The sequence below is a fragment of the Taeniopygia guttata genome, chromosome 7 (assembly GCF_048771995.1).
Source record: "Taeniopygia guttata chromosome 7, bTaeGut7.mat, whole genome shotgun sequence".
NCBI classification, from domain to species: domain Eukaryota; kingdom Metazoa; phylum Chordata; class Aves; order Passeriformes; family Estrildidae; genus Taeniopygia; species Taeniopygia guttata.
This window is the reverse complement of record NC_133032.1, coordinates 33560957-33588438: the sequence shown is the minus strand read 5'-3', so window position 1 is coordinate 33588438 and position 27482 is coordinate 33560957. Positions and strand designations below refer to the sequence as shown.

Genomic DNA, 27482 nt, shown 5'->3' with positions numbered 1-27482 from the left:
GTTTTTTCAACAAGTTGCACAACCACCTCACCTTTCATTCCTCTAGGTCATACTTTTGTACTGCACATGGAAGGGTGTCACGTGGGACTGGACTCAATGTCTTCCTGCTGCTTTTCACTTACCTTATTGCCTGACCTCCAGCTCACTGCCTCATCAAGGAAAGAAATCAGATTATCAAAAAACAAGAATAGTGAATCAATTCTGGTTTGGCTGTTTCTTACCACCTTAATACTCTCCATGTGTTTTTAAGCTAAAAATTGCATTATCAGCGACGAGAGGAAAACAATGCAACACATCTTTGTGAATTTGCAATATGATGTAATTATATCTGTAAAGTGTTGGTGAAGACCTGGGCAGTCATGGCTGATAAACACACCAAGGCTCTTCATTCTGGAAAGGCAATCTCCTTCTTGAACCTCAGTGTCATCCTAAGCACAAAAGAGACTAAGAGACAAACTCTGCTTCACATTCTTTTCAAACATATCACAAACAAGATTCAGCTCCTATCTTTACCCTGGTAATTATTTTTCTCCTCAATTATTTGCTCCCAATGCCACCAGCTGCCAGTCAGGCATCTTCCAGACCAGCACATTGGCTGGGACCACTCAAGTTCAGCTTTGTTTATGTCCTGTAATCACCTGTTACACCCTAGAGTAGAACCACCAGGAAACACACTGACCAGCAAGTGAACACGCAGCACCACTCAGAATGAAGCTCAAGGTGCCATTGTCCTACCTGCCCTACCTCCTCTCTAATACTGGAAGGAGCTGCTGATGACAGGTAAGCTGCTGTCAGCTGGACAGATTGACACAGGACTACACCCAGAGCCCTGCTCAAAAAACATCACCAGAGAACTGAAGCAGTTGAGTCTCTGCCACGTTTACTATCATAATTGCATTCATTGTAAACTTCTGGTTATCACATTGCCTTCACCCTGTAAATTGTCACAAGATTCTAATATGTACCTCCTGAAATTGGTAATTCTGTGCAAAAGCATTCTGCTACTCAAATCACAATGGTGTGTTCATTTAGCTAATCAGCAGTTATATTAACTATCTACAAAACAGAAAATAAGAACTGCTGAGTGACTTATCTTATAAGAAAAAAAAAAAAAAGGTAACACTGATGCTTTTTTGATAGCACATCTCATTATAAAGAGGTTACCATAAAATAATTGCAGGAGAAACAACAACAGTATATATGACCATTACTGAGTTACTGATGGATAATACATGAGATAATACAGCTAAAGGATGCCTATTCGAAATATTTGTGTATATACAATCTTAAAAGGCTATATCTAAAGTCATCCTTTCATCTTGCTTAATATGATGCATTAACTAGGTCACTATTAGACTTGTGATCACAGTACTGCCTATGTTTTATATAAGACTTAACTTAAACTATCACTGTATTTAGACACACTCAGGAAACTTAGATAGCAGATTGTTACCATTTTTTTCTTATGATGATAAGCTCTTGGTTTGAATCAGCCTAAAACCAGTCTTGTCTGCAATGTCCCTACAGCTATCAGAAAGCTCCAGAGCAAGAGAAAGAAACCAGCAATGAAGGAGTTTAAGGAATTTAAGGAATCTTAAAATTGCCCCAGCCTGGTGCTGCCTGCATCCCCACATTTCTATTGTCAATTCATACATCAACTTTTCAAGTGTAACAGATTATATTTAACGCTAACCATCTTAGCAAAGTCCATGTGGTGTGAATTTACAACCCAGCTAAAGCAGGAAAGGAAGTACATCCTGTGTGGTCTGACAGCAGAGCAGCCACAAGAAACACACTCCAGAAATGCTCAGTGGGGCTGTCCAGGATTGATCCATCCCATGACCTCCAGTGAGACAGGGAGAGTTCTGCTCTCCAAAGCTAAGGAATAGCTTCCTATTACTGCATTGGTGAGTCTGCATTGTTGTTTTCCTGTACATAAATCAATAAACTATCTCTAAAAATATTTCCTGCTCTGTGTCACAGCATTTCTGTATTCTTGAGATGGGGAGCTACAGCTCTGAGAAGGACTTACTGTCTCATTAACAGGGGGAAATATGGTCAAATACTCCAAATGAATCAAAGCATAGTGGCAGGTATAGGAGAAATAAGACATGGCATTTCCATTGCTGCATCTTCTCATTGCTTTTGGAAAGTAACTTGTTTTTTTCATAATCATGTTGTCAACGTATTTCCAGGACCAGTTTTTAAAGCAGAGTCTCATTAGATCCGTCTGGTCTTTACATGTCTATTTACACAACCAACGGTGTTTGAAGCAACCTTCAAAGACATTTGCTTAAAACAGGCTTTCCATCCACTAATTAAACCTTACCAATCCCTTGTAATGAGCAAAAAAATTTTTCCCAAAAATTGTATATGTCCCAGGTAGTTTTTCATGTCAGCACTGAAGGGAGAGGTCATTCCTGAAGGATCCTCCATCACAAACATCTAGACCAGGGAAGTCACCAAACAGAGCACCTGAAGAAGCAGCAATTCTCATGAAACCATGGAATGGTCTGGATTGGAAACCATCCAGCTCATCTCATTCCACCCCTGCCATGGGCAGGGACACCTTCCACTATTCCAGGTTTTTCCAAGCCCCATCCAACCTAGTCCTGAACACTTCAGAGATGGGGGCATCCACAACTTCTCAAGGTATCCTGTGCCAGGGCCTAACCACTCTCAAAGTTAGAATTTTCTTCCAACTTGACTTTTTGTCATTTTAAAGCCATTCCCCCTTGCCCTATCACTCCACATCCTGTTCAGCTCTCTCGAAGCCCCTTCAGGGCACTGTAAGGGGCTACAACATCCCCCTGGAGCCTTCTCTTCTCAGGCTGAACAACTCCAGCTCTCAGCCTGCCTTCATAGCAGAGGTACTTGAGTGTTCTGAGCATCTCTATGATTTCCCCTGGACCTGCTCCAGCAGGTGCACTTCATTCTCATGTCAAGGACCCCAGAGCTGGATGCAGACCTCCAGGTGAGGCCTCAGAGTGGGGCAAAAGGGCAGAATCCCCTCCCTCATCAGCTGCTCACACTGCTTTGGATGCAGCCCAGGACAAGGTCTGGTGCCTGGGTTTCACGTGCAAATTGCCTGCTCACACTGAGCTTCTCATCAACCAACTCTCCCAAGTCCTTCTTCCCAGGGCTGCTCTCAATCCAGGCTTCACCCAGCCTGTATTTCTGCTTGGGATTGCCCTCACCCCTGGGCAGGACCTTTTCTCACAGGCTTGACACTTCCTAGTAAATTAGTCCCTGGTGGAGGCAAAAGACAGCTGTACAGCAACACAAAAGTTTGCAAAGCTCCTCGTTACTGGTAGTAATGTTATCTTATGTAACTATCAAGCAACATCCTCACTGTGTTTTATTTGATTGCCCTGTCTTGGGGGCTTTTTGTCAATCATGCCTCAACTAAGTTTAAATAACAACTATATTTATTAGTTCTAAAGGCTACCTTTCTCTTTCCTATAGCACTGCTTCCTGAATAAGTTAGTCCACTGAAGCTGACATAAAAAATGAAAGGCTATTGTAATTAGTGTAATATCTTTCCAAGATAAAACCATAAAAAACTGCAGCTTCAGACAGCTGTCATCTTCTTGGCTATTCTGCTTATTATTCACAAACTCTGATATCTTCTGCATATTATGCAGTAGGTTTACATGCAATTTCAGTAAAAATGCTCAAGGAACAGGATCTCTAAGTATCTATCTCAGAATCTAGCCGAGAGAAAGAACAGAGCTTGAAAGTCATTTCATCATTTTCCATCAGTACAGTCATTGTCCTAAGTAGGTACACATAAACACATAATTTTTTTCTTTTGAAATAGTTTATATGAATTCAATGTTCTTATATAATTGGCTAGATATGACAGTCACTGAAAACTAAAATCCTCTTTTTTATATGACAGTCAGGGTTTGGAGAGAAAAAAAAGTCTAAAAAATGGATGCTCCAAGGAACAGTGAGACTGATTATCTTCACAAGTAAAAGGGTAATTGCTGTCACACGGTAAAAAAGGAATCAGACAAATTCATATGAATACTCTTTGGAGAAGAAGCACTTACTGGCTAAAGATGCTGTACTTTATGTAATGCAATTACTGTGTGCAGTGGTGGTGATACCTTGAATGCAAGCTCATTCACAGGCTGCCTGAATATTGCAGGACAGCAGCACCTATCTCTTACACCTGGGATTCTTCCAGTGATGGCACAGATTCCCCTGAAAACACCCACAGACTCACAGTATCATACAAGGAAATTTAGGACAGAAGGGGCCTCTGAGGATCCAGTGCCTGCTCCAAGCAGGATCGACCTCAAAGCTAGAAAAGGCTGCTCAAGACCATTTTTGTTGAGTGTTCAGTATCTCCAAGCAATCTACAGTCTCTCTGGGCAACCTGAGAGTTTCTCTCACTCCAGCCTGTGACTTGTCTTCTGTTAATTCACTATGCACCTCTGGGAAGTGTGGTTCCATCTCATATATGAACTCCACATACTAGACATGCTTCTAGGATGAACAAACCCCAATCCCCAGCCTCACCTCACATGGTAATTCAAAAGTACGTCCACAACCCCCTTCCAGTGAAGAATGACAGGATCAGAAGTCCTCCAGTGTTGAGCTTTACAAGCTTTACATGCCTTGCAAGGCATGTAAGCAAACAACTCCCATGCCTAAAGGGCTGCTCCCTGACAAACACAGAGCACCTCTGCACACTCCTGAGGAGTTCAAGCAGCAGCAAGAGGAGGTATTAACAAAACCTTTATGAAAGTTTCCCTTACCAGATCCTTCTACAGATAAGATACAGAAATGCTGAAAACCCAGCAGCTTCTGTTCCAGACACAGTATGGTCAGAGTTAGCAGCTGGGTTTCAGCTGCCCACTCTGTGGACATCACTCCTCCTGTCCATACAAAACATCCTTAAAAATCTTCTTCCATGGGTTTCATCTGAGATCTCATTTTCCTGAGACCTCACTCAGCTTTAATAATACCCAGCAGAGTGGTTATGTCACTACATGTAATTATGAAAACCAAAGCTGTTACAAAAGCCACAGTTAATTACTAAAAAGTGAACATGGCACTGAAACAATGTTTGCTTAAACTCACGAAGGTAGGTTTTTCACAATTACCCTAGAACAGCACCTAGCCTAGGTAATTACTGGAGGGCTCTCCACAGAGTAAAAGTAAGTGTGATACTCCTCTATTATACTTCTAATTCTGTCAGAGTAAGATTAACACAAACTTCATGCGCCTACTAGAACACAAAAATTACCATCCCTTCACACAGACTGAACAATACAATTTACAGATTTGAAAACCTTGTGGAAAGGTTTGTGGTCAAAACCTAATTAAAGATATTTACTCCTTTGAGTTTTAGTTTAAAACAAATTTCTTCTTTCAGATACATCCCACACACTGTCAGGGCTTTTCTTTCTTATCCTTTGTTTCCAAATTATATAAGAAATTCATTTCATCTTTAAAGAATAGCTTCTACCTTTGTGAAGGAGTAAATTATTATGTGAAGTTTCCTCAGTTAGCATACCTGTATAGCAATTTTTTTTCAATAAAAATAACCTTTTGTTAAATGTTTCATTGTATTTCCCAGGAGACTGATAACAGCCACATCTCCAGCCATCTGCAAGCACCGCTCCAGACTGATGCATACTCTGAACATTCTTCTCAACACTTCTGTTCAGACAATGGGACCACTAATTTCTAAGTGCTTAATTATGCCAAGAGCAGGAGCCCAAAGCCTTTACCCATGCTGAACTTCTTCAACAGTCTTAATGAAAGTCAGGCCTCAGGCAAACCATTAGTAAAATTCAAAATCATGAGGAAATTATCCTTTCCATTTTTAGCACAAAGAATGGATTACTTCATAAAGGCCTATAGATAATTCATTTAAAGCTCAAACACTTCAGCTTTAGGCAGAAAAGCAGGTTAAGATATTTGAACATCAAGCATAGATCTCCTCCTATACTCCAAGCTATTGTGCAAGTAGCACTTTAATACCTAGTTACAAGAGAAAACTGAATAATGGAAGCAGTTCCCAAAACACTTTATTTCATAAAGTTTCCAAATTACCTACTGCAAAAGAGCAAAGACTGTACTTAAATGCCATATGGGACACCTGAAACCCTGGAGGCTGGGTGGAGAATCTTACCCCTGGACTGCAGCCCGTGCCCACACGGCTCGCTCTGCCCCGGCTGGCCCTGGCGCACCGAGGCTGGCACCAGCACACAGGGGCTCCAGCGGTGGCTCCTCCACCTGCAGCAGAACAGCCAACAATGAAGTGCTTAAAACTGGAAAACGGAACAAATCCGAGCACAAACTCCAGTTACCAGTCATGGGGAGTCACAAAGCTGCAATTACTCCTGACACAAGCACCAGGAACTGGAATTCAGATGCCAGGTTCACCTTCTAGGAAGCCACATCCTTGTCCAACAACGCTCCCCTTTCTCATCTTGCAGGGCACGTTTCCAAGTCAGGTAAGATACACAGGAAATAGCTCCAGTGGGCTTTGTCACCAGCCTCTCCTCCTGCTCTCATACAGCTGACAGTGTCCCTAGTCTGCTTTCCATGCTCACAGGTGGGCCAGCCATGGGAAGCAGCTTTCCATGGCACCAGGCAGAGCAGAGCATTGTGTCCCCTGCATGGCACTGCCTTCAGCTCCACACTCGGCTCCAGGACCATCTTCTGTGGGATGTGCAGGCTGGAGATTCATATGCAAAGATATAGTGCTTTTCTATTTATTAATATTGCACAACAGATGAGCCACAGAATCTTAATGAAGAGCAGTGAGTAACTGCTCTGTTTTTTATTTGTCTAATCAGAACTTTTTAAGTGTGTACTATTCACTGGAGTGAGAGTACCAGGGGAAAAGACAAGAGTTTCTGCAATAAGCATGCAATTATGATTCAGGCACTCTAGGGCTTGTGGTCCCAAAATAGCTTACATTGATTTTTAGATACAATGAGGGGGGAGTTCCCAGTAACAGCTTCCTTACACACATCAGATCCTGAGGTTACTATTTCTAGGAGGTGTGCCTGTTGGTGCTTGTTCTGATGATGCCAGATCTATTGAAATCTCCAGTTTGAACTCTACTTTTACACATTTGTTTTAAACTCTGCATTTTCAAAATTATATTATTTTCTGATGAAAATTGTGCAGGACAAGAGTCATTTCTGGAGAAGGGGACACCCACTAGAGGCTGATTCCAAGCTCACAGTTTTTACCTATACACTGGACAGATGGGAACATCTTCACATTCTCTTTCCTCATACAAGGTGTCTGGACATGCCTGTCCCCCACTGGCAGAATCCTGAAGGATAATCCTGTACCGGGACTGCTTAACTGCAGTGGCATTGCCTGTAAAGCAAAAAAAAAAAAACAACTGTCTTTCAGACATGGTTGTCATCCCAAGTTAGTGATTTAGCTGCCTTGGTTAGAAACATGCTCCATGTTTAATTTATATTTTGAAACTCTGAGCAATCTAACATTTCTTCCTTTAAAATTACCAGTAGTTCAGCAGGACAGCAGCTAGAAGAATGATAAATCAACAGCCTAAGAAATGCATCAAAAACCATCTATTTAACAGAGCACCAAATCAAGTAAGAAAATAAATAAATAAGAAAATAAACACCTTAAGTGGGAAAAAGAATAAAAATCAAAGAAACAAACTGTTATAAAGGAAGGTTTTGTTTCTGAGAACACATTCGGGTGGTCTCAGGCTGCTACCAGTTACCCATCTTTATGGCTCTAGAAATCAGAGATGATAACATCCTGATGGAAAAACTATTGCAACCAACAGAGGCTAACTCCCTACTTAACCTGAGTTGATGCAAGACCAATCCATCTAGAAACACAGTTCACAAAATCCATGGTACAGAATGCAGCAGGAAAGACAAGAACAAGATTTATCTATTTGTCTCTACAGCTAAAGCAAACACAATCCTTGGCTGTGTAATTGGTAAGAGCAAACTGAGAGCTGGTTTAACCACTGCGTTTGGAACTCTCTGGGTACTGTACTGACTTCAAAAACAGGTGCTAGAAAAGTAAAAAGGGACCTCAGGAGAACTCCTTAATGGATTACAGACCACATAAAAAGCTTTAAATACTGGACTTCATCAATTATGTCTGAAAGAGGAAAGCCAATAAGCCCACTATGAGTATTATTTTTCCAGCTCAGAATAAGAGTAAAGCTGCAGCAGCAAAATTACAATGTAGTAGAATAGAAGGAAAACTTAGAAGTCACATCATGAACACAGAGCACAAGCACAGATCCAAGAAAAATGTTGACTTTAAAAATACCAAGTCATACAAGCCTCCACTGGCACATGTGCCACCACTGTGAGATCACTGCAAAGGCACATTGGACTGGCAGGAGGCTGCTCAGCACAGCTGCTGCCCTGGTGCAGGAAAACCACATCCAGAGAGATTCCTCTCCCGCTGCTTTCACAGCCACTACCTGAGGCAGCTCTACAGCTTCCTACAGTCTCCTTTCACATGCCTGATTTGCTGCCTATAAAGCCTCACAAAGAGCCTTTTCTTAAAATCTAGCCCACACAGCATTGCTCCTGGAAATTAAACTGTTTCACCTTCTGTCCACTACATGAAGGAAACAGTTTATCCCTGTCACCTAATGCACAACCTTTTCAAAATAGCAAGGGCTTGCATCTATTCTGTCTTCCCTGCCCTAAACTAAGCAAACCCAGCTTTTATAGGTCCAGTTCAATTCCCTCTCTTGCTCCCATTCTCACAGCACTGTGCCCAAGGCCTGCCCAGGGCACAGTACAGAGACTCCTCGGGGGTCTCACATACAACATGCCCAGGAATTTGACAAGCCTGGTATGAGTTTCAGCATTTCTAACTGCTGACTTTCATTCATTTTGTAGTCCATTGCATCTTCAGAGGTTCCTGAGGCCACAAAGACCATTTAGGGAGCAGAGCACTTGACACACAGAAAAGACCAGGAAAGCTGGAACTCTTCAGCTTGGAGAGAAGGCCCATAAGATCTTGTCAGTGTGTATCAATATACTACAACAGGCAGTAAAGGAGACACAGACTATTTGCACTGTGAAATCCACTTTGAGATTTTTCAAGCAGCTGAGTACCCATTTAACAGTGATTTAATTTAAGCCACTGTTTCCCAGCTTCCTGATAAAAGTTTAATGTGTCAAAAATCTACCACTTCCCTTAACTAGAACAGCTAGTCTGTCAAAAAATATATTAAATTCATTGGGCACAATTTTTTCTCAATGAATCCTTACTGGCCAGTTCATTACAATCTGATTCTTCAAATGTTTTTATCTTGAGTAGTAACATGTTCTTGTGGCTTTCTACATAATGAAGCTAGGGTGAGTAATCTACAATTTTCTTGACCTTTATTTTTGGAAGAGCAGAGGTGAGAGGGGAGTTTTGGTTTTGTCTGACTTGGTATTACTGAGTTTTAGTTTTTTAAGACTTAATTTCTCACCCATGAGAGAGTCACTTGAAGCTCTGGCATTACTTTACTACTTCCTTCTTCTCACAACCTCACTGACATGGGAATAGCTACTCACTGGAAACACTCCAAAGCTCATCTTTCTCCTGGCTGCAGACATGAAACAACAGCAACAACTGCACATTCCCCATGCTGTGCTTCCCCTTTTCTCAGAATGTACATTTCATTCAGTTCCCCCTTAATTTTAATCCATTTATGCAATTTTCACCTTCTAATATCCTCTAGCTTAGTTGACATTCTTGATTTCTTGTTTCTAAACTTTGTCAAACAATATGACAACCCAAAAGGAAACAAGATCCTGAACAACTCTGATAGTAAGATATAAAAGAGCTTCTCTAGATGTGTGTGGTGCTCCTCTTCATGGTTTGAACCTGGAACTTGCAAATCACATACAGTCCTACATATGCCTTACTCCCCAGGGTGACTGGCCTGCTGTTAGCCTAGTTCCAGAACAGAAATTATAGTCCAGTAGGGCTTCACCCCTTTGGAGAGGCTTTCTTGGAGCTTCCATGTCTTCTGTACTCCTGTCTGCACAGAACAAGTTCCCAAGAGGTGTCGATACCAATTTCTGCAGTTTGCTGAAGTCTGTAATTTTTTCTTTCTAATATCTTGTTGATATCGCCATCCTTCCTTTCCAAGAATCGTGAACTCTATCAGTTTGTGATGATTTTAATTCAAATTATCTACCACCATTTGAATCTTACTCATTTCTTTCCTATTAATCAGTACCAAATCTAAATGAGCTTCCCACAGTAATTTTCTCCACCTCAAGAAACTAAATTATCCTCAACATTTATTGCACCTTACTCAAACCCCATTTTCAAAATTGAATTTCCTCGCTGGCTTTTCTACAGCATTCCTTACAAATGTTAATGAGCATAATTTTTATATTTCAGTTAAAATTGCTATAGCCTGATTTTTCCAGAGTACTAGCACTGTGGAGGACTGTCCTTTTAAAGCCAAACTGATTTCCAGCATGGCTACGACTGTTTGCCCTCCTGAAAAAAATTCAAGGATGTCAGGACCATCTTAACTTCTCTGTCCTTGACTCTGCAACTCAGATAATACTGTTTGAGAATTTCAGGGCTGCCTTACCTCTGCTTCCACTCCCCATCCTGTTTATATCTTGGAGGCCACCAGCCTCCCTTCTCCGTCTTACAGAGACACACAACTCCTACCAACCCACTCTTACTCCTCCCTGGATCTTGCATCCTTCCTTCCTCTGTCTTTCACCCCCAGGGCTCACAGAGCTGCACCACCATTCTCAGGTGAGGACAAAATCCCTTCTCACTCCTGGAACATGTGCTGCATCAGGTCCAGCTTCCACAGAAAACATTCAGTTTCCCACTCTCATCATGAGCAGATGGAAAACCAGAGTCTGGTCAACACAAGACTCTGCTCACACGAAAAAAAAGGACAGATTTTCTGAGATTTTAGTCACTAAAATCAGTGCTCTCCAATGCCTTTGAGGAGATAAGAGCTCTTAAGTCTTCCAGTTTGACCAGCTCTGGTTTTGTGTTTATGAGGATTGGAAGTGGCAGATCATGAATTGTCTGACACAAGGTAGAGGTTGTTGGAATTTCTTATTGTGGCACACCATGCATTTTATCCACTTTTACCCCATCTCATTTTAAATCTGATTTAAGGCAAGGGAAATAAATAGGACAGCTACTATCTAACATTTCATGTAAACTTGTTTAGAGAATTAAGTAACTGCAAATTTTCTAACCTTCCTCCTGGACTGCCCAGAAGAGACAAGTACTTACAGGTATCTATTTTCAGAAGGAAAATTAAAAATGTTATTTATTGTAAGTTGTTTGCTTTTTTTAATCTCCCTATTTTAAATCTGTGCTGACAGACCAGGGAGTACCTCATCCATGCTGAAAGCAGTTACCTCTCCAGGCCACCTTTACCCCCCAGAAAAGCAGATGACAGAGGAAAATCTACCTGCTGCTCATTCAGACCATTTCATATCCTGAAACCACCCTACTGCTTCTTTGATTCTTTTTTCAATCCATCCTCAAAGCCCAGGTAAAACAGACACATTACAGAAGACTGCAGCAGACAGTTGCCACCTTTAAGTATCTGAAATGGCAGAGAATCAATAACTTGCAACAACCTCCCTGCTCCTGCCTCCCCAGCAGGTGCTGGGACTCGGTGGCACTTTGTGAATTATGTTGTCCATCCATCTGTTACTGCCCCAAGTTCAGTGCTGTCTGCACTGCTGAGGCAGGAGATAATCTTCTGCCAGAAGACAGACAGTTGTCTGATGACATTTAAATGCAAGGAAAATGTCAGCTTTTCTATTGTGAGATGGTAAACTCGGATGTATTTCCTCAGACAAACTACAAACAGCTCAACTGGTAAAGTTCTGTGTGAAGCTGATTTAGTGATTCCATGTTTGTCTAAGTTCTGATCTTATGCTGGTACACAATTAATTTTAAATCTGCCAGGCAATACCTGTTCCTGCTTGATCTGATTAGATTCACCATCTGTATATTGCTTTCATTAAATACAACTTTTCTATAAAAAACACCACAACACCCCTAACAACTCACGTATGTATAGTGGCTTTGAAATTTCATTATCATGCAGAGGTTTTAATTGTGCAATGCAAATTAAAAAAAAAAAAAAATCTTGCAATGCTGCCATATCAATAACAGATTTAGCAAAAAACAAACTCCCTCATCTAAGAAGTTTTAATTTAGAATTATATTAAAATGATAACACTGCCAAGGAGGTTAAATAATTAATTTCTTCTCATTTTAATTGTAGACTATTATTTAATAAACAAAGTACTTTACCAGGTAATTTATTCTACTCCTTCATAGGCAGCTCATTTAAAGTCTAAAAATAAATTGCTAATTAAAACAGGATTCACTGTTTTAGAAAGCAACTAATTTTCCTGTAAAATCTAACAAGGACTATGCTAAAGCATTCACTGATAATCTTTGAAGGGCAAGGAAACTACCAACAATAATAAAGTATTCTGATAACTTAGCAGACTTTCATCTGAACAATTAATGAAACACAAATTCGTCAGAAAACCCAACACTATATGATTATAAAGAAACTTTGTTGTTCACTCGTTGTGCCTCAAAGTTAACCAACAAGATCAAAGATATTTGGCCTTTAAAAAACCACAGGAGGTACTTGCTTATTTAAAAAAGCACAGGAGGTACTTGCACACCCCTGTATATACACCCAGGTTGGTGAAGAAAAATACATTTCATATGTAATTGCAATATGCAATTCCACGTGCAGCCATACAGCACAGGAGCCTTGAAGGCAGAAACCCAGAAGGATTTTTTTCCAAGCAAAGAGAATTCACATCTCCAAAACTGCTCACAAGGATCCTACCTGCCCAAGAACACCAACTCAAAAGTCAAGGTCCAAAGTCCTCAGGTCCAAAATTCACGCAGATGAATGCCCTAAAAATTACTAGACTGGTGTGAACTTCATCTGGCACAGGTTTCCAGGCCAATGCTGTAATTTTCCCCCAAATTTTGAGTTCTTTAAGGCTTACCAGGCTGGCAGGCTGTGGGGCAGGGTGTCCACTCACTGAATGGTGTAACAACACAGTCCTTCCTGCAGGGGAGAAGACACGGCCGCACCGCCTCGGGACGGATAGACTCCGGACACCTGCGGATAAAACAAAATTAAAACTTAAAACTAGGAAGAAAGATTCTATTCCTAAGACTTTCACAGGGCTGTGAGCACACTGCCATATCAAAGACACCACTCCTGGCCAGAGCAAGTCTTATTTTTCTTTTCACTCATGCAACTCAGATGAATTTATTATGCTTCAAGGATTAAAAAACATAGTTTTTTTTTTTTTTAATGGGGAGCTTGACTTGATGAATACAGGCTAAATGTAGCTCTGTCTGTGACATCAAAACTACAAAGCTCTTAGGAATAAAACAGATATATTTATTACCAAAGAAAGTGAGTGGTTATGTTTATAAAGCAGTCCTGTTTTAGCACAACATATAACAGCCGTCAAACCACCTGTCTTTAAGGGCTGATGAGATATTCCTTTGATTTCAACCTCCAAGGAACACAAAATAGTTTCAAGTGTAATACAGTACAAAGAGCTCTGTGATTTTCTTCATTCATTTTTAACTTCTACATGGAAAACATGTCATACATATTCTAATAAAACTTTCAGACACAGTTAATATACGAGGACTTGAAGAGCAGAAAAGGGACAATTTCATGGGATCTGTCAGATCTTGCAGACCAAGTGAGTGAACGGGAAAGGAATTCCTATTTCTTACTCCTTATTAATTTCTATTAAAAAGATGACTCAACAATACTTAGTAATGCATGCAACCCAAAATTATTCCATTTGAAGGAGGAATGTGCCACTAATCGGTACAAGAAAAAAAAAAAAAAAAACAACATTACAACCATTATTCAGCTACTTAAGTGTTTACTTACCCCTTCAGTTCCATTTCCTCTTACACCACCTCAAGAGTGGAGGGGGCAAACAACTACTTTAGGTTTTACATAACTCTATAAACAATATGTTTAATTAGGTACAGTTCAAGCTTATCAATGCATTTGAGACATACACGAATACCAGATTTCTTTCCTTTTATTTAATTAACCCCATTAACCTCAAGAATTTTAATTAACTTTACTGAAATCAGCACAGTCTGCTTACAGAAACAGCTTTGTTTTGAGAGTTACAATAGTAAAGGAAACTCAGTTCTAAGTCTTTAAACTCATTAATGATACGAAAATAATTAGCAACATCTTGATTTTTTTGATATCAAGGAAAACATCTGTGCTACTTATTTTCCTTATTTAGCAAAGCAAAGCAAAATTTGGGATATTTCTACTGCAGAGTATGTAATTTTGCTGCGTTGCTATCACATCATGGAAGTTATACTAACCAAGTGAAAAATATAGATCACACATATGGCGCTCCTTATTGGAGTGCAAATATAATGCAAAATCTATTTACTTTTTCTATTTGATTAGAGCACTGCTAATAAGGTGTTGCTGAACATTATATTCAAATGGATTTTATATTTTCCTCACACTTGTCCTTAAGGGGAAATATTTGAAGAAAACTGTAAATTAGCAGAGCAGCTACAGCAAAAAATCTCCACCACTGAAAGCATGCTTTTTGCCTGGATTTACATGGGAAGTTAAAATGGGCTGGATACTTTGGTTTTTTACCTGTTACAACAGTGATGGAACAGCACCTGAAATGAAATTACTTCAATGCTGCAGAGTCCATACACTTGCTGAAAATGCCTTTATACATCACGTATGTTATAAATAAACACTGCCAAGCTTTCTTTAAGTACCTTTTGGGAGTGACCTGGCCAGAGCTGCTCTTCCTGCAGGAGACTCTCCGTGTCTGGATGCCCACCCCACAGGTGGCATCCCCGCTCCAGCTGGAGGTGGCATTGAGAGCGGTGCCCAGCACATCCTCGGAGCAGGAGCTCCAGGGGGACACTTCCCAGAAGAAATGCACACACGGGTGCTCGTTGCAGGCACGCTGCTCCTGCAGGGCTCGCTCAGGGGGACAGGCTTTTCCACCTGGAAAGGGTCAAGAGAACACCACATCCTCACCTCGCGGCGTGGGGCAAAAGGAAGATGAGGAAAAATTTTAAAAAAATAAAAAAAAAAAAGTCAGGTGTGCACAATACCTTCTCTTCCCCTCCCCCCAAGTAAAAATAAATAAATAAATAAAGCTTAAATAAAGCTGTTGACCTTTATGGCCTCAATAACAACCTTCTAAAATATTGTTTCCTCATTAAACTAGCCTTGCATAAAATTGTATTCCAATGCATAATGGAATTAGAAATAGGCAAAGTATATTTCTGAGTTGCTTTATCAATAACTCCTACACACAGCCAAGTTAATTCCTTTTAAATGCCAGTATCACTCAGCAAACATGCATTCAGGTTTAAAGACGAATTAAGCATTATTTTTATGTTCATTCTGCTTGCTAATCTCCCAGGAAGGAACATCTCTCTCTCATATTTGGACTCTATTCACATGTTGCCTTAAAGATTTGAGCAGTAGAGGAAGCTGAACTGTAATGACAGCAGGATGCATCAAATGACACCCAAATCTGCAAATCAAGGAGGGGGAAAACTTGAGACACGTTTTGAGTACAAAGCCTTCGCTTCTTTGAAGCACCACCCTTAAAACCCATGTCCAAAGATTTTGCCAAACTGCTGCACTTTGTCAGCAACTGGTGACAAAGCCCCAAAGTACAGGAGTTTGAGGAGCCTCCCCAGAAGCTGTAACACTCCTGCCAGCAGCCTGAATTTATCCATAAAAGCAGACAATCCTAGCTCAAAAGCTATGGAGTAATGCAGTGAAATTTAACAGTAAGCATTGCCATTTTAAGAAGAAAGAAGCAAAAATTACTAAAATCAAAACCATTCTCCTCCAGGAGGGAGGGCCCAACTTGGGACACAGCCAAAGTGCTGGAGGTTTTGAAAGAGCTGAAGTGCTGGGGACAGATACCACAAGGTTCAGAGCACATTTAAACCCTACTAAAATCAACAGGAGATGAAGGGATGTCAAAGAGATGCCTATTGCCTTGCAGGACTGATCCTCCTGAAGAAAGGTAAGGCCCCAAATGGCCACAATGAATAGCAGTGAGAAAAGAAAAAGAGAGAGAGAAACCACCTAACCCACTGGATAATCATGTCACATTATCATTCATCTTTTCATGAAAATGGACTGTTCCACATAGTGTTCTGTCTCAGAAATGTTTAATATGATGATGGAGTAGAAAATGGCCCAGGCAGCTTATTTCCTGAAGAATCTGACTTGGCAGGAAAAAACACAAACCAGTTTTTCTTCTTGTGCATTTGAGACACATCTTCAAAATAAAAAATTGTAACAAGTAAATGGCAAAACACCTGGTCCATTTGTAAGGGAAAAAAACCCTAAACTAAAGAATATATCCAACTTGAGTTTTAAACTTCCCAGGGAAAAATGAGAGTGGCTTTTTTCAATATTATGTTACAATATGTTAATGAAGCTCTCCTAAACAAGGCAGATTTAACACAGTAAGAAATGGCTCATCCAAATTTGCCTGCAGCACTGCAAGCAGGAGATGCTGCTTTTATCAAGAGAACAAGGGCCTGGCCACTTTCTACACTTCACTGATAACTTTTGTACAAAGAAAGCAGGACAATATGCCCTTGCCTGACCATTCCAGTAGCCATTTAAAGATTTTCTATGATGTTCACCAGTTCCTGTAATTCATTTTACACCTGCTGGGACTGGCTGCTCCATGATCTCCTCTTGCACCGAGTTCCAGATATTTTCTGCGTAAAGAATTATCTTGTAAAACTATTGAAATCAAGTCCCCCAGTTTCATCAACAACTTCCTAGTTATATTCTGGGAGCAGGTAATGATCTTGGAGAAATTGACCCAAAATTTCCTTAAGTCTTTCAACAGTAGAGCCACAGCTGACACTTCCTCTGATGACAGAGGCCAAACAAAATGGCCCTTGAAAAGATACCAGAGCTCTATAGAAGTCAGGTGCTCAGCTGTGATCTGGGTGTGAGAAAGGTAGAGAAAGCAGGTAATTTTAAATTTCCTTAATATTGCAGTGATATTGGTATTAACTCCACTTCCACTCTCCCAAATTTCAGTCACTATCTGAACACAGATTTGTGACTTCACACAGCAAATTGTAACACAATTGCTAAAGATACACAGGAGAAGTCAGGGAGTTTGATTTTAATACCTGAGAAACTTCAAGTATTCAGTTCAAAGTACACCATTATTAGTTTAGTGCCTTTCAGGCTGAGATGATTGTGCTTCTGTACTTCCAGAATTCACTCCGTCACCATTTCACTCTCATAATTCCATGCTTTATCTGTTATTTGGAGTCATTATTTCCACGGAAAATATGAGACCAACTGTATTTTCATTTTAATTATTCTCTAGCTCATGGACTTTTTTTAGTAGTAGTTATTATCATTCAGTCAACATTTTCATCCTGAAGGGTCTCAATTTTCTTCACAAGTGCTTATGAGGATGTTTATGTGAATACAGACCTTTCACACGAGTAAGGGTTTGCAAGATCAAGTCCTTACGTTAGCCCAGAAACAGTGGGTGGCTTTAATTATAATTTACAAAATAGCATTTAACAGAGCTTGTCCTGGATTAGATTTGCATCTGAAAGTGTTTTGCTGCTGCATTAACTGCACCTAGTTTTGGCACTAGCAAGTATTTTATGTCAACAAGACTTTAGTCTGTTGGACCTCTTCACGTTTTATGAATTTTTATGCACTTGATCCAAGACCTTCCAAATCCTGTGTGATAAACCAACACATAAATTAATTATCATACGTGCAACTGTATTAGAAGACTACACTTCTAATACAAAATGGTTTGTTTAAATACCGTTTGCACTGATGTTAATATGTAAAAAAACAGATACATTAAGTGTCCATGAAAATCAAGAAGAAATGACATATATTTATCAAGAGCTATTTACTTACTACAACAAGAAGATCAACACAGGTCTTACATTAAAAAAAAATAATCAAGTCTTTTTCCATTTTCTCATTTTTCACAGCTCGCTGGTTTTAAATCATTACTGGTATGTTCCCATATAAAGACACTTGCATGATGACTCTGTCATGCAGCAATTTTACTGGTAGAGGATGAAGCTCTCCAAAACCAAATTCACACCCAGACAGGCAATTCAGAGGCTGAAGTAAATAGTTTTGAACTGTGACAGAATTTCTCCAAGTGACACATGAACTCCAGCCCATCAAGATCTCTTAGTCTCTCGGCAGAGACAAGCATTCAGTATTATCCCTGATTCCTGAGAACTGGGATTAGCTCTGATCTAAACACAGCTTGGCTCAGGAAAGGAAGTCAATGCATTAAAGGAACAGTGATTATCCAGACATGTTCAGCACTCACCCTCAGCTGGAAGGGCCAGGATGGACCTGCTCCTGCTTTGAGTGCCCTCAGCGTTTTTGCTGGAGCAGGAGTGGGAGCAGGGGGACCACGGGGACCACTCGCTGAGCACACAGTCCCTGGCACAAGGGACTTCACAAGCCACCACCTCGGGACGGGGGAGCTCTGAGCAGAGGTGATGTGGAACTTCTTCACCTGGAGCAAATGAAACAAGACAGACATGGAGGGAGGCACGGCTTGGGTCAATACCCACAGCCTGCACCAAACAGACTGACTTCATGTCACACGTCCACCTGCCTGTGGAGGAATATGCTACAGAACAGCATGTGCTGAGGCTCCAGGCTGCAAAGTGTAATACCTTAAAAATTTATGCAGGAAAGCAAAGAAGAAAAATACGTGTTTCGAGCTCAGTGTGTGACATCTTGGCTGCAGTCCACTCTCTGAAGCAGGTAAGCGAAAGGGTTGAGAAAATTTCAGCAATAGAAAGCTGTAATATAACAACAGAAGTAATGATAATTACCCCATATTTTCTAGCAATCTCTATCTACAGAACTTCTTTTCCACAGTACAAATTGTCCAGGTCCCCAAAGAAGTCAGATTTCCTTTTCCTGTAGGTCAGGGAAATTTTGGTCCTTCCCCTTCAGCCTCACCAGAATGAGCCACTCTCATTTCTGACTCTTGCCTCTCACCCAAAATCTAGAAGATCTAAAATTATGACTCTATTGGGCTACCACCATCCAGGAGAGAAATACTTTCAGCTGCAGATGAACCAAGGGACTTGGACCAAAGCAGACATCCTGATGAGAAGCATCTTTTCAAAAGCCCTTTCAACAGGAAGTACAGTGGGGAAGATCTACCAACCAAAAGAACTACTGCCAGAATGAGCAGCTAAAGAAGGCACATGAGGGATGTAATGTGAAATACAACACAGGGAACTATTGTTTCTAGAAAGGAAAATAAAATAAACTATTTTTTAAAATAAGAGATTTGAGTAATTACATAGCTTTTACAAGTACATAATAATTAACAAAAATTCATAAAATATAACTCTTTTAGTACTGAACTACACCCAATGTCTTACAAATGTGTTTTAAATGATCAACAGTCATGACTGACTTTGCTACACTGTTCAATTACTTAATATTTCTGGATCCTCAGGAAACTTCAGCTACATATCTGAAGTTTCTTTAAGCTCAAGTGTTTAGAAACAAAAGGGTCTCATCACATGTTACCTCCTCTTTTGCCCTTATAATAGTTACAAACCTCTCCTTCAACATTTCTTTAATTATGAACCTAGGGAAAAAAACCATAATGACTATCTAGCCTTAATTATACGTTAAAAGAAAAAAAAAAGTTATAATGGCAGAAAGTGCCGCTTTCACCTCACGCTCCAGGAACAGGCTCTGTAACAAGGCAGCCCAGGAAGCAATTATAACTGGGAGGGTAGAAAACTGAGCTGCTTTTACAAGAGCCCACATCTACAAGTGTGTAAATAAGAGAGGCAGGCTGTGAGCACATAAAGCTGTCAAGAGCACAGCGCTATTATCTGCAGTTGCATCCCTAAATGAAGACAGGCTCATCACCCTCGAGGCACAGATAAAACTTTTCAAGCGTATTATGAGAAGGAACAGCGGATCCAGCAGGCAATCAGACTGCAAGATATGGTTAAAAATACTTTGGTTTTATACTCCCTTTCCTTTGTGCTCACCTGGAAAGGCTCGGTGTGCCCAGTCTTTGCACCACCCCCCTACACAGAGCCCCCATCTGTTGGTGCTGCAATTGGCATCCCAAGGAAAACCAAACCAAATCCGCTTTGACCAGCCTCTGCATCACCACTCCTGCTTTGAATGCTCACCTAATGCTGAGACTACCTTCAGAAAAGAATCAATGTGAAAACAGCAAATAAACCTGTTAGTCTTATTCCAGCTGTCTTCCCAAGCCACCTAAGCGTCAAAATCCCCGCTAGCGTCTGACAGCTTGTCTGTACAGCAGCAGGTACGGGCAGGGAGGCCTGGGCAGGCTGATTTTAGGAGTCAGTGGTACAGCAGCATCAAGAGATTACATGCTTTGGTGAAGCAGGGTGAAACACCTGTCCTCTCCCACCACAGACAGCAGCACATGGACAGCCAGGGACAGGCTTCAGAACCAGGCAGGATGAGATGCGATGCTGGCCCTGAAAGCACGAGCCCCACCCCTCCATCCACAGCTCAGGTTATCTGTTACATCAGGGCTTTATGGCCAGAAAGTGCCATGATGTTCACCAAATTCTGAATTTAGCAATTTTTTTCCCACCAATCAGACTGTGCTACAGATCTAAGCATCAGAGAAGAACTACTTGTTGAAAGCCGAGAGCCTTTCCACTGATTTAATCAGACTTTAAAAAACTCAAACCACTCCTCTCAGAAGATGATTTAAAACACTTGAGGCCCCTTTGAGGTAGCTTTTTCCACGCATAAGCTCACATGTCACATATTGTGGGGTGACCACCCTGTGGGGAAGGGAGACAAATACACTTTCAACTCCTTCCTTCCACAATTTCTTTTCAGACTGGATTTACAGCAGGTGACAGCAACACTGCAAACAGAGGCTGCAATTCACAGTTCCTGGGCAAAGAAAGGAAGGAAGCTTTGTGCTTTGTTAGAAAGAGTTTACCACCGGGTGCATGCAGGTACAATTCAACACTCACTTTGATTTACTTTATAGCTCCATTCGTGGTGTTCAGGTTTAATCACTGCCTTCTATTACTGCAGAAGGGGAATTTCTTCTGTACCAGCTGCCTGGCAGAGAATTCTCAGAAAACTACTGTACACTACAAAGGGAGGTAATAATCTTTAATTTTCCATGAAAAACACTAGAAGAGGACATAGCTGAAGTGTGCTTTATGCATTGTCGCAGATTTAAAGGGAATATTAAATTCTCAAGAGCTTCCAAACTGTCCACTCAGTACCTTCAAGGTGTAATTCTTATCTCACATAAGGCTGAATAATCTTTCTAGATCATTCCATAATCTTTACATGCACAAGCGTGTTCTGTGGGGCCAGATGGGGGATCCCCCTAAATGACTGAGGGAGCTGGCAGAAGAGCTCACCACACCACTCCCCATCTTTTACCAGAAGTCCCAGAGGTGACTGGTGACTGGGGGATGGAAATGTGACTCCCAGCTACAAGAAGGGCTGGAAGGAGGATCCAGGGACCTTCAGGCCTACAGCTTGACCTGAGTACCAGTGAAGGTGATGGAGTAGATCATCTTGACTGCTATCAAATAGCATCTACAACACAACCAGGGGAGCGTTCCCAGCCACCATGCACTTAGGAAAAGCAGATCCTGCTTAACCAGCCTGATCTTCTTCTATGACAATGTGACCCACTTAGTGGATGAGGGAAAGACTGGGGATATATCTATCTGGACTTTATCAAAGCCTTTGACAGCACTTCCCACAGCATTCTCCTGGAGAAACTGGCTGCTCATGGCTTGGGCTGGTGCAGTTTGCTGGGTGAAAGCCTGTCTGATACCCAGTCCCACGGAGTGGTGCTGACTGGATTTACACCCAGCTGGGGCTGTCACCAGTGCTGCTTCCCAGGGCCCAGCACTGGCACAGCCCTGTTTAATTAACATCTTTACTGATCATCTGCACAAGGGCATCAAGAGCACTCTCAGCAAGTTCATGGACAGCATCAAAGTGGGCAGGAGTGTGGATCTGCTGAAGGCCAGGAAGGATCTGCAGGGGAGTCTGGACAGGCTGGATCAAAGGGCTGAGGCCAACTTGTGAGGTTCAACAAGGCCAAGAGCTGGTTCCTGCACCTGGATCACAAAACCCAGGCACCTCTCCAGGCTGGAGGGTGCCCAGTGGAAAAGCAGCTGTGGGTGCTGGTCAGCACCAGCTGAGAGCAAGAGCACAACCAGACACCATCACCCGAGAGCACAGCCCACACCGTCCAGCTTCTGTTCTGCCTGAGGTATAAGAACAGAAACAGCACCTCAGCATCCTCAGAGCCCAGCTGATCCCTCTCACATGCTCTTTATTTCATGCCTTAAGACTGATTGTTCTCAGCCTCGCTGAATGCTTGCTTTTCTAAAAGAAGCTGTAGTTAAGAAAAATGTTACAGTTTTCTATTCAAAATGCTTTATTGCAAGCATCCTGACCAACTCTAATGGCATTTTTTAAAACTGATTGCCTTGCACTTGAATAGTTTAGCGATTATAAAGCTAAATACTCAAGATATACCAAACAGATAGCATTTTATAGGAAACATTTAATCCATTTTCTTTCATGTTGGGGCATAATAATTACAAAAGCGAAGACAAGCGTGGCATTTTTGTAAATATATTTGCTAACAAATTTGCTCACAAATGCTAACAAAGACCTAATGTACTGGTCGCTCACTTGAATTCTTTAACAAAGTAACAGAGAAGCACCTTCCTGAGGGGAATTTTTCATTCACCTAAAAGCAAACTAAATTCTGCCCAACGAGAGCAACAAAATAAGGAATGACCTAAACCCCTTCTTGAACTGAAGAGCTTGGGTTTTTTCCAGAGACTTAATTTTTTTTTTCCCCGTTGTCTTTTGCATTCTAGAAGGTGAAGCCACTCCCACAGTCCTGAGTAATGCACTCCATGATGAGGCACTGAACCAACAGGAATATTTTGTTTGGAATCAGTCCAATAATAAACTGCACCTGTCTGTTTTACCTCCTGCCTTGCAGCTCTGGTGCATTGTCTCGTTCTTCCCAGTGACCTCTTATGCCCAACTCCCGTGACACAGTTTTTAATTACTCCTGCAAAAGACATCCCTCCTGGCTCAGGAAAAAGGGAATGTCCACTGGACAGGAGACAAGTAAGGCAGTAAAAATAAAAATCCCATCAGGCAGCAGGAACCAAAAGATCAACTCAATAACAAACCAAGTGTTCTCCTTTTGACATTCAATAATATGATACCATACTCATTTTTTAGAAAGAAAAACTGCAAAGTCACTTTGAAGTTTTCATGTTTGAACATATTTGGAGCCTCAAGTGACCTCCATGATGGGAAAAGGCCCAAGACAAAGAAATTGCACTTCAGACCGTTCTGCACTGCTACCTAGAAGTTGAGAAAATTTATTTTTTGCACAAGTGACTGCTGCTAAAATGCTGCATATTTAATGACAATTACCAGTTTGCCATCAATATTTCTCCTTGTAGCATTTCAAATTATTCAGTGGAAATAATGAAGCTGTCATCTAAAATACTATATGTATCGTAAAATTTTACGTCCCACTTAAATCTCAGAAAAGAATGACAATAAACTTTGATTAAATACTTTACTGTAACAGAGTGAGATGTCAACAGACAGCAGTAAATTCGGAGGGATTCCTATTGACTGCATGCCAGCTTGCTGAGAGCAACTGCATGCAGAGAAACTGTGTGCTGGCAGGATGCTGGCCTGGGCATCTCATCAACTAAGGAAAATGTTACATTTAAACACAATAACAATCAAATTACAATAGGATAAATTTCTTATCATCCTCCTGAATATCTTCATCTCATCACAACATCACAGATTTATTTTTTTCCCCCCACATTGCACAGCCAGCTTTAGAGAAGAAAGCATCCAGGGTTTGCGTGCTCAGTCATCTCCACAGATGAATGTTACACTCCACTGAAATCCTGGCTCCTGGCTGACTTTGCTTAATGCCAGTCAACAGGTAAGAACAGCAGAGAAGAGAGGTGTCAGTTTGTCAGGGAAAGCCGTGGTGTATGGAATAAATTTAATTGCACTGGTCCATCACTATTACCAGAGCCTCAGAGAGGGGAAGGGGATGCAAAAGAGATGAAGAGGAAGAGAGGTCGAGAGCATGAAAGAAGGTGAAGCTGTGAAATACAACAAGCCACTCATGACAGACAAGAGGAAACAAACACAAATAAAGCTGGACATTCTTTGGGAGGGGAAAAAAAAACAGAAGAGATGAGACAATCCTTAAGGTTTTGAGTCAAAAGGCTTGGTCAAATGCTACTACAAAAACATTTTTAATCACATAACGCACAATGAAGGAAAAGGGAATAACAATGCAGAAGTATAAGGCAAAACGTACAAAAAAGGAACAGAGGCAATGATAATGAATATGGAAAGTAGTGTATTTCTAAGAAAATGTTACAAAATCTCCATAAAATCAAAAGTCTCACCCAAATCCCTGCATAATTGGCCACAATCCTGTCCCTTACCTATGAACAAGTGATCATTACAGAGGTTATAAGAAAAGGATGATGACGAGTACAGAAAAAAAGCAGTATCTTTTCCTTCCCTACACATTTTCTACTGCAATTTGGAGTGTTTATCCACAATTCTTTTCTCTCTTTATGCAAATGCACCTAAGAAAACTCATTTGTGAGTCCAAGGAAGCTCCACAGAAGCCCAGCACAGGAGAGGCACGTCAGTGAGCAGCTGCCAGGCCTGCAGAGAAGGTCCCAGAACACGTCAGTGCAGCATCTCCACACTCAAGGTTAAAACAACCAACACACCTGCAGGAGGTTACCCATGGAGACATCAGCTCACAAGAACCCACACAAAAAAGACAAGTTCTTCCTTAATAAAGGAATTTGCAGCACCTTCACCTGCTGAGCTATCGGCATAGAAGCAGAATTAGTTCTACCTCATGGCTGTTTGCACGGTCCCTCCTGAATGGAAGAGAAATTGCTCAAGTGGCAGCTAAAAGTAAACATGGGTTGACTGTATCCCCAGAGAAAAGCATGGAAATTCAGGCTGCTGTTCCTAATAATTAACACAGCTCAGCAATCTGAAAACTTAAGGTATAAAAACATCATATAATCCATATTAGTGTTCTGCAGGATTTTTTCCCCTCTATTTCTTTTCAATTTTTTTTCTTTTTTTCTCTCCATTATCTCTCCTCCTTGTAAATGAGGGAATCTACACAGGTGAGTTGATCAAGACTGATTGCAATTAAGATTTATTGTTGAAATTGCTGCTATGGTGTAATTGAAACAGGTGTCCCGCTATTTCTCTGTACTGCTTTGTTCCAAATGCTAAACAACACAAAATATTGTAGAAACTGATCACACAAATAATTTTAATGTATTAAAATATTATAAAATATACATATATTTTCAAAACTTTGAGAAAAAAGTGTAATTGGACTTGTTCATTCAAATAGTGTACAGAATCCATTTCATCTTATATCTTTGCACAGGGGCAGAATAATTTTAGTGGAAAAGTTCAGGCATTTTAGTTCAAAAAAAAGAAGGTGGCATTTTATACCCAATGCATCACACCTGTGAATCTCCAAACATTCTATTTTTGACAACTTGAGGTGCTATCTTCAATCTCAAAACTTGAAAAAAAAATTTATAAGGGACTTATTACAAAGGGAAAACTAATTGTGCTCTCACACTGCCACTGACCCCAAAAAGAAAACTTTTGTGTTCAGACATGGAAAAATGCAAACCTTTTATACCTTCTGGTTTGATTATTATGATTTTTCTTCAGATTATGCTACTCTTACTAATGACATGCCTTGCTCATTTCCTTGTAAGCATGAGAAACCTATCACTGATTGTTCTCCAAGTGATATTCGCGAAGTAAATTGCCAATTTGCAATATATTAGGAATAGCAGACCCTTTTTCTCTTGTAGCCCCAGAAACCATCCCAGAAGTCAGTTGGCATTAACATAGGACACTGAAAATTCATAAACAATAGTGCAGCAGATGAGGTTGATCTAAGTTGGCAAAAGCCTTGTTTTCAGATACAGTGAATGCTAATGATAATAAATAATTGGAAATACCATCTGGACTCTTTAAAAAACCTCTTTCTCCAAGTCTGCAATTGAATCTCTACAAAGAGAGGATCAATGCAAAAGAAAATGAAAACAGTAAATTAAAATTAGATTTATGCCAACTACTTAAAACTAAGAGCTCATTTAGAAGCAGTTAACACAAAAATGTGTTCTAGTTCAGCTGCAGAGTTTGGTCTAAGCTCATAAAGCAACTCTGGGAGCTCCCACTATCCATCAAGAAACGTTCAGAATCTGCAGGACCAAATACTAGGCTATTTTTTATTTTTATTATTACTACTATCTTTTTCAATTTTGTCTCTAATTGATCCACAAATCTCAGAACTGAGCTTTTAAAAATTGCAATAAAGAAAATACACCCAGTACCACAGATGATCATCAGTCAAGGGTCTAGATGAATGTCTGAGAACTGTCCTTGACCAAAACAATACAAATAGCAAGCCATGACCTTTGATTCTTGAGGAGAACTTCCCACTGCACACCCAGCTTTAGCCAAGTAGCAACTGTGCATGTAAAGTGCATTAGACATTTCTCAGCTGGGTTAAGTTACTTCTGGCTAATGTACCCTGACCTCTGCTTGAACCATTTTTACATAATATAGCTGTGAATTTTAGAGTATTTAATTCCCACTGTGTTTTGCATACTTCATTTAGTACTTAAAATGGGGATAAATCAAATACAGGAAACATAGTATTAACAATATTTTCCATGTGCTTCCACTTTGCCTATGAGGTGGAACTTTAATTACATCATTAATAACGATGCCTGCATTTTCAGTCAGTAGTGCATCATTCCTCTAGTGCCATTTAAACTGCATTTGGTCTCTAAACTGCTCCACCCTCTGGAACTGGTTCACTGATTATATGGGAACAGCAGCCTCATCCTGCTGACATCTCAGCTACCATGGCATCAGCAGAAGAATTTAAAGGCAGGAACCACTTATCATAACCTGAAATTGTTTATTTAGAAAAGTTTCCTGATATTTTCTCTTTCCAGAAAGTTTCTATAGATTTAAAGGTGACAGTTGCTTTTGGGAAGAAAACAAAACAAAACAAAAAACACCACCAACAAAAAAACCATTAATGTTTTTCCCAATTATTCAGCATCCAAACTGTTCAAAACACATTAAAAAAACAGGGGGTGTGTTCACCAGTAGCTGCTTGGTTTTCCCAAATGGTGACAGAGCAAAAACCTGAAGATTGTATGAAAAAATGTCAAAAAAAAAAGGCATTACCAATGCTTTTGTAGTGCCCTCATGGTGCAGCCTGAGCTCCCAGAAGGAGAAGAGATGGAGA

At 40.6% G+C, this 27482-nt stretch overlaps 1 protein-coding gene across 3 annotated transcripts in view; it reads right to left on the bottom strand.

The window, feature by feature from the left end:
- Positions 1-27482, bottom strand: part of THSD7B (thrombospondin type 1 domain containing 7B) — a 296770-nt gene that overhangs the window by 117115 nt on the left and 152173 nt on the right. For all 3 annotated transcript variants that reach the window (XR_012056843.1, XM_030278109.4, XM_072931724.1), the window contains exons 9-13: positions 18408-18599; positions 14806-15040; positions 13014-13129; positions 7221-7353; positions 6149-6252 (exon numbers count right to left, since the gene is read on the bottom strand). Coding sequence is in view for 2 of the 3 variants with exons in the window: in XM_030278109.4 (XP_030133969.4) it covers positions 6149-6252; positions 7221-7353; positions 13014-13129; positions 14806-15040; positions 18408-18599 (780 nt within the window). In the remaining variant the exon portion in view is untranslated. The remainder of the gene's footprint in view (positions 1-6148; positions 6253-7220; positions 7354-13013; positions 13130-14805; positions 15041-18407; positions 18600-27482) is intronic.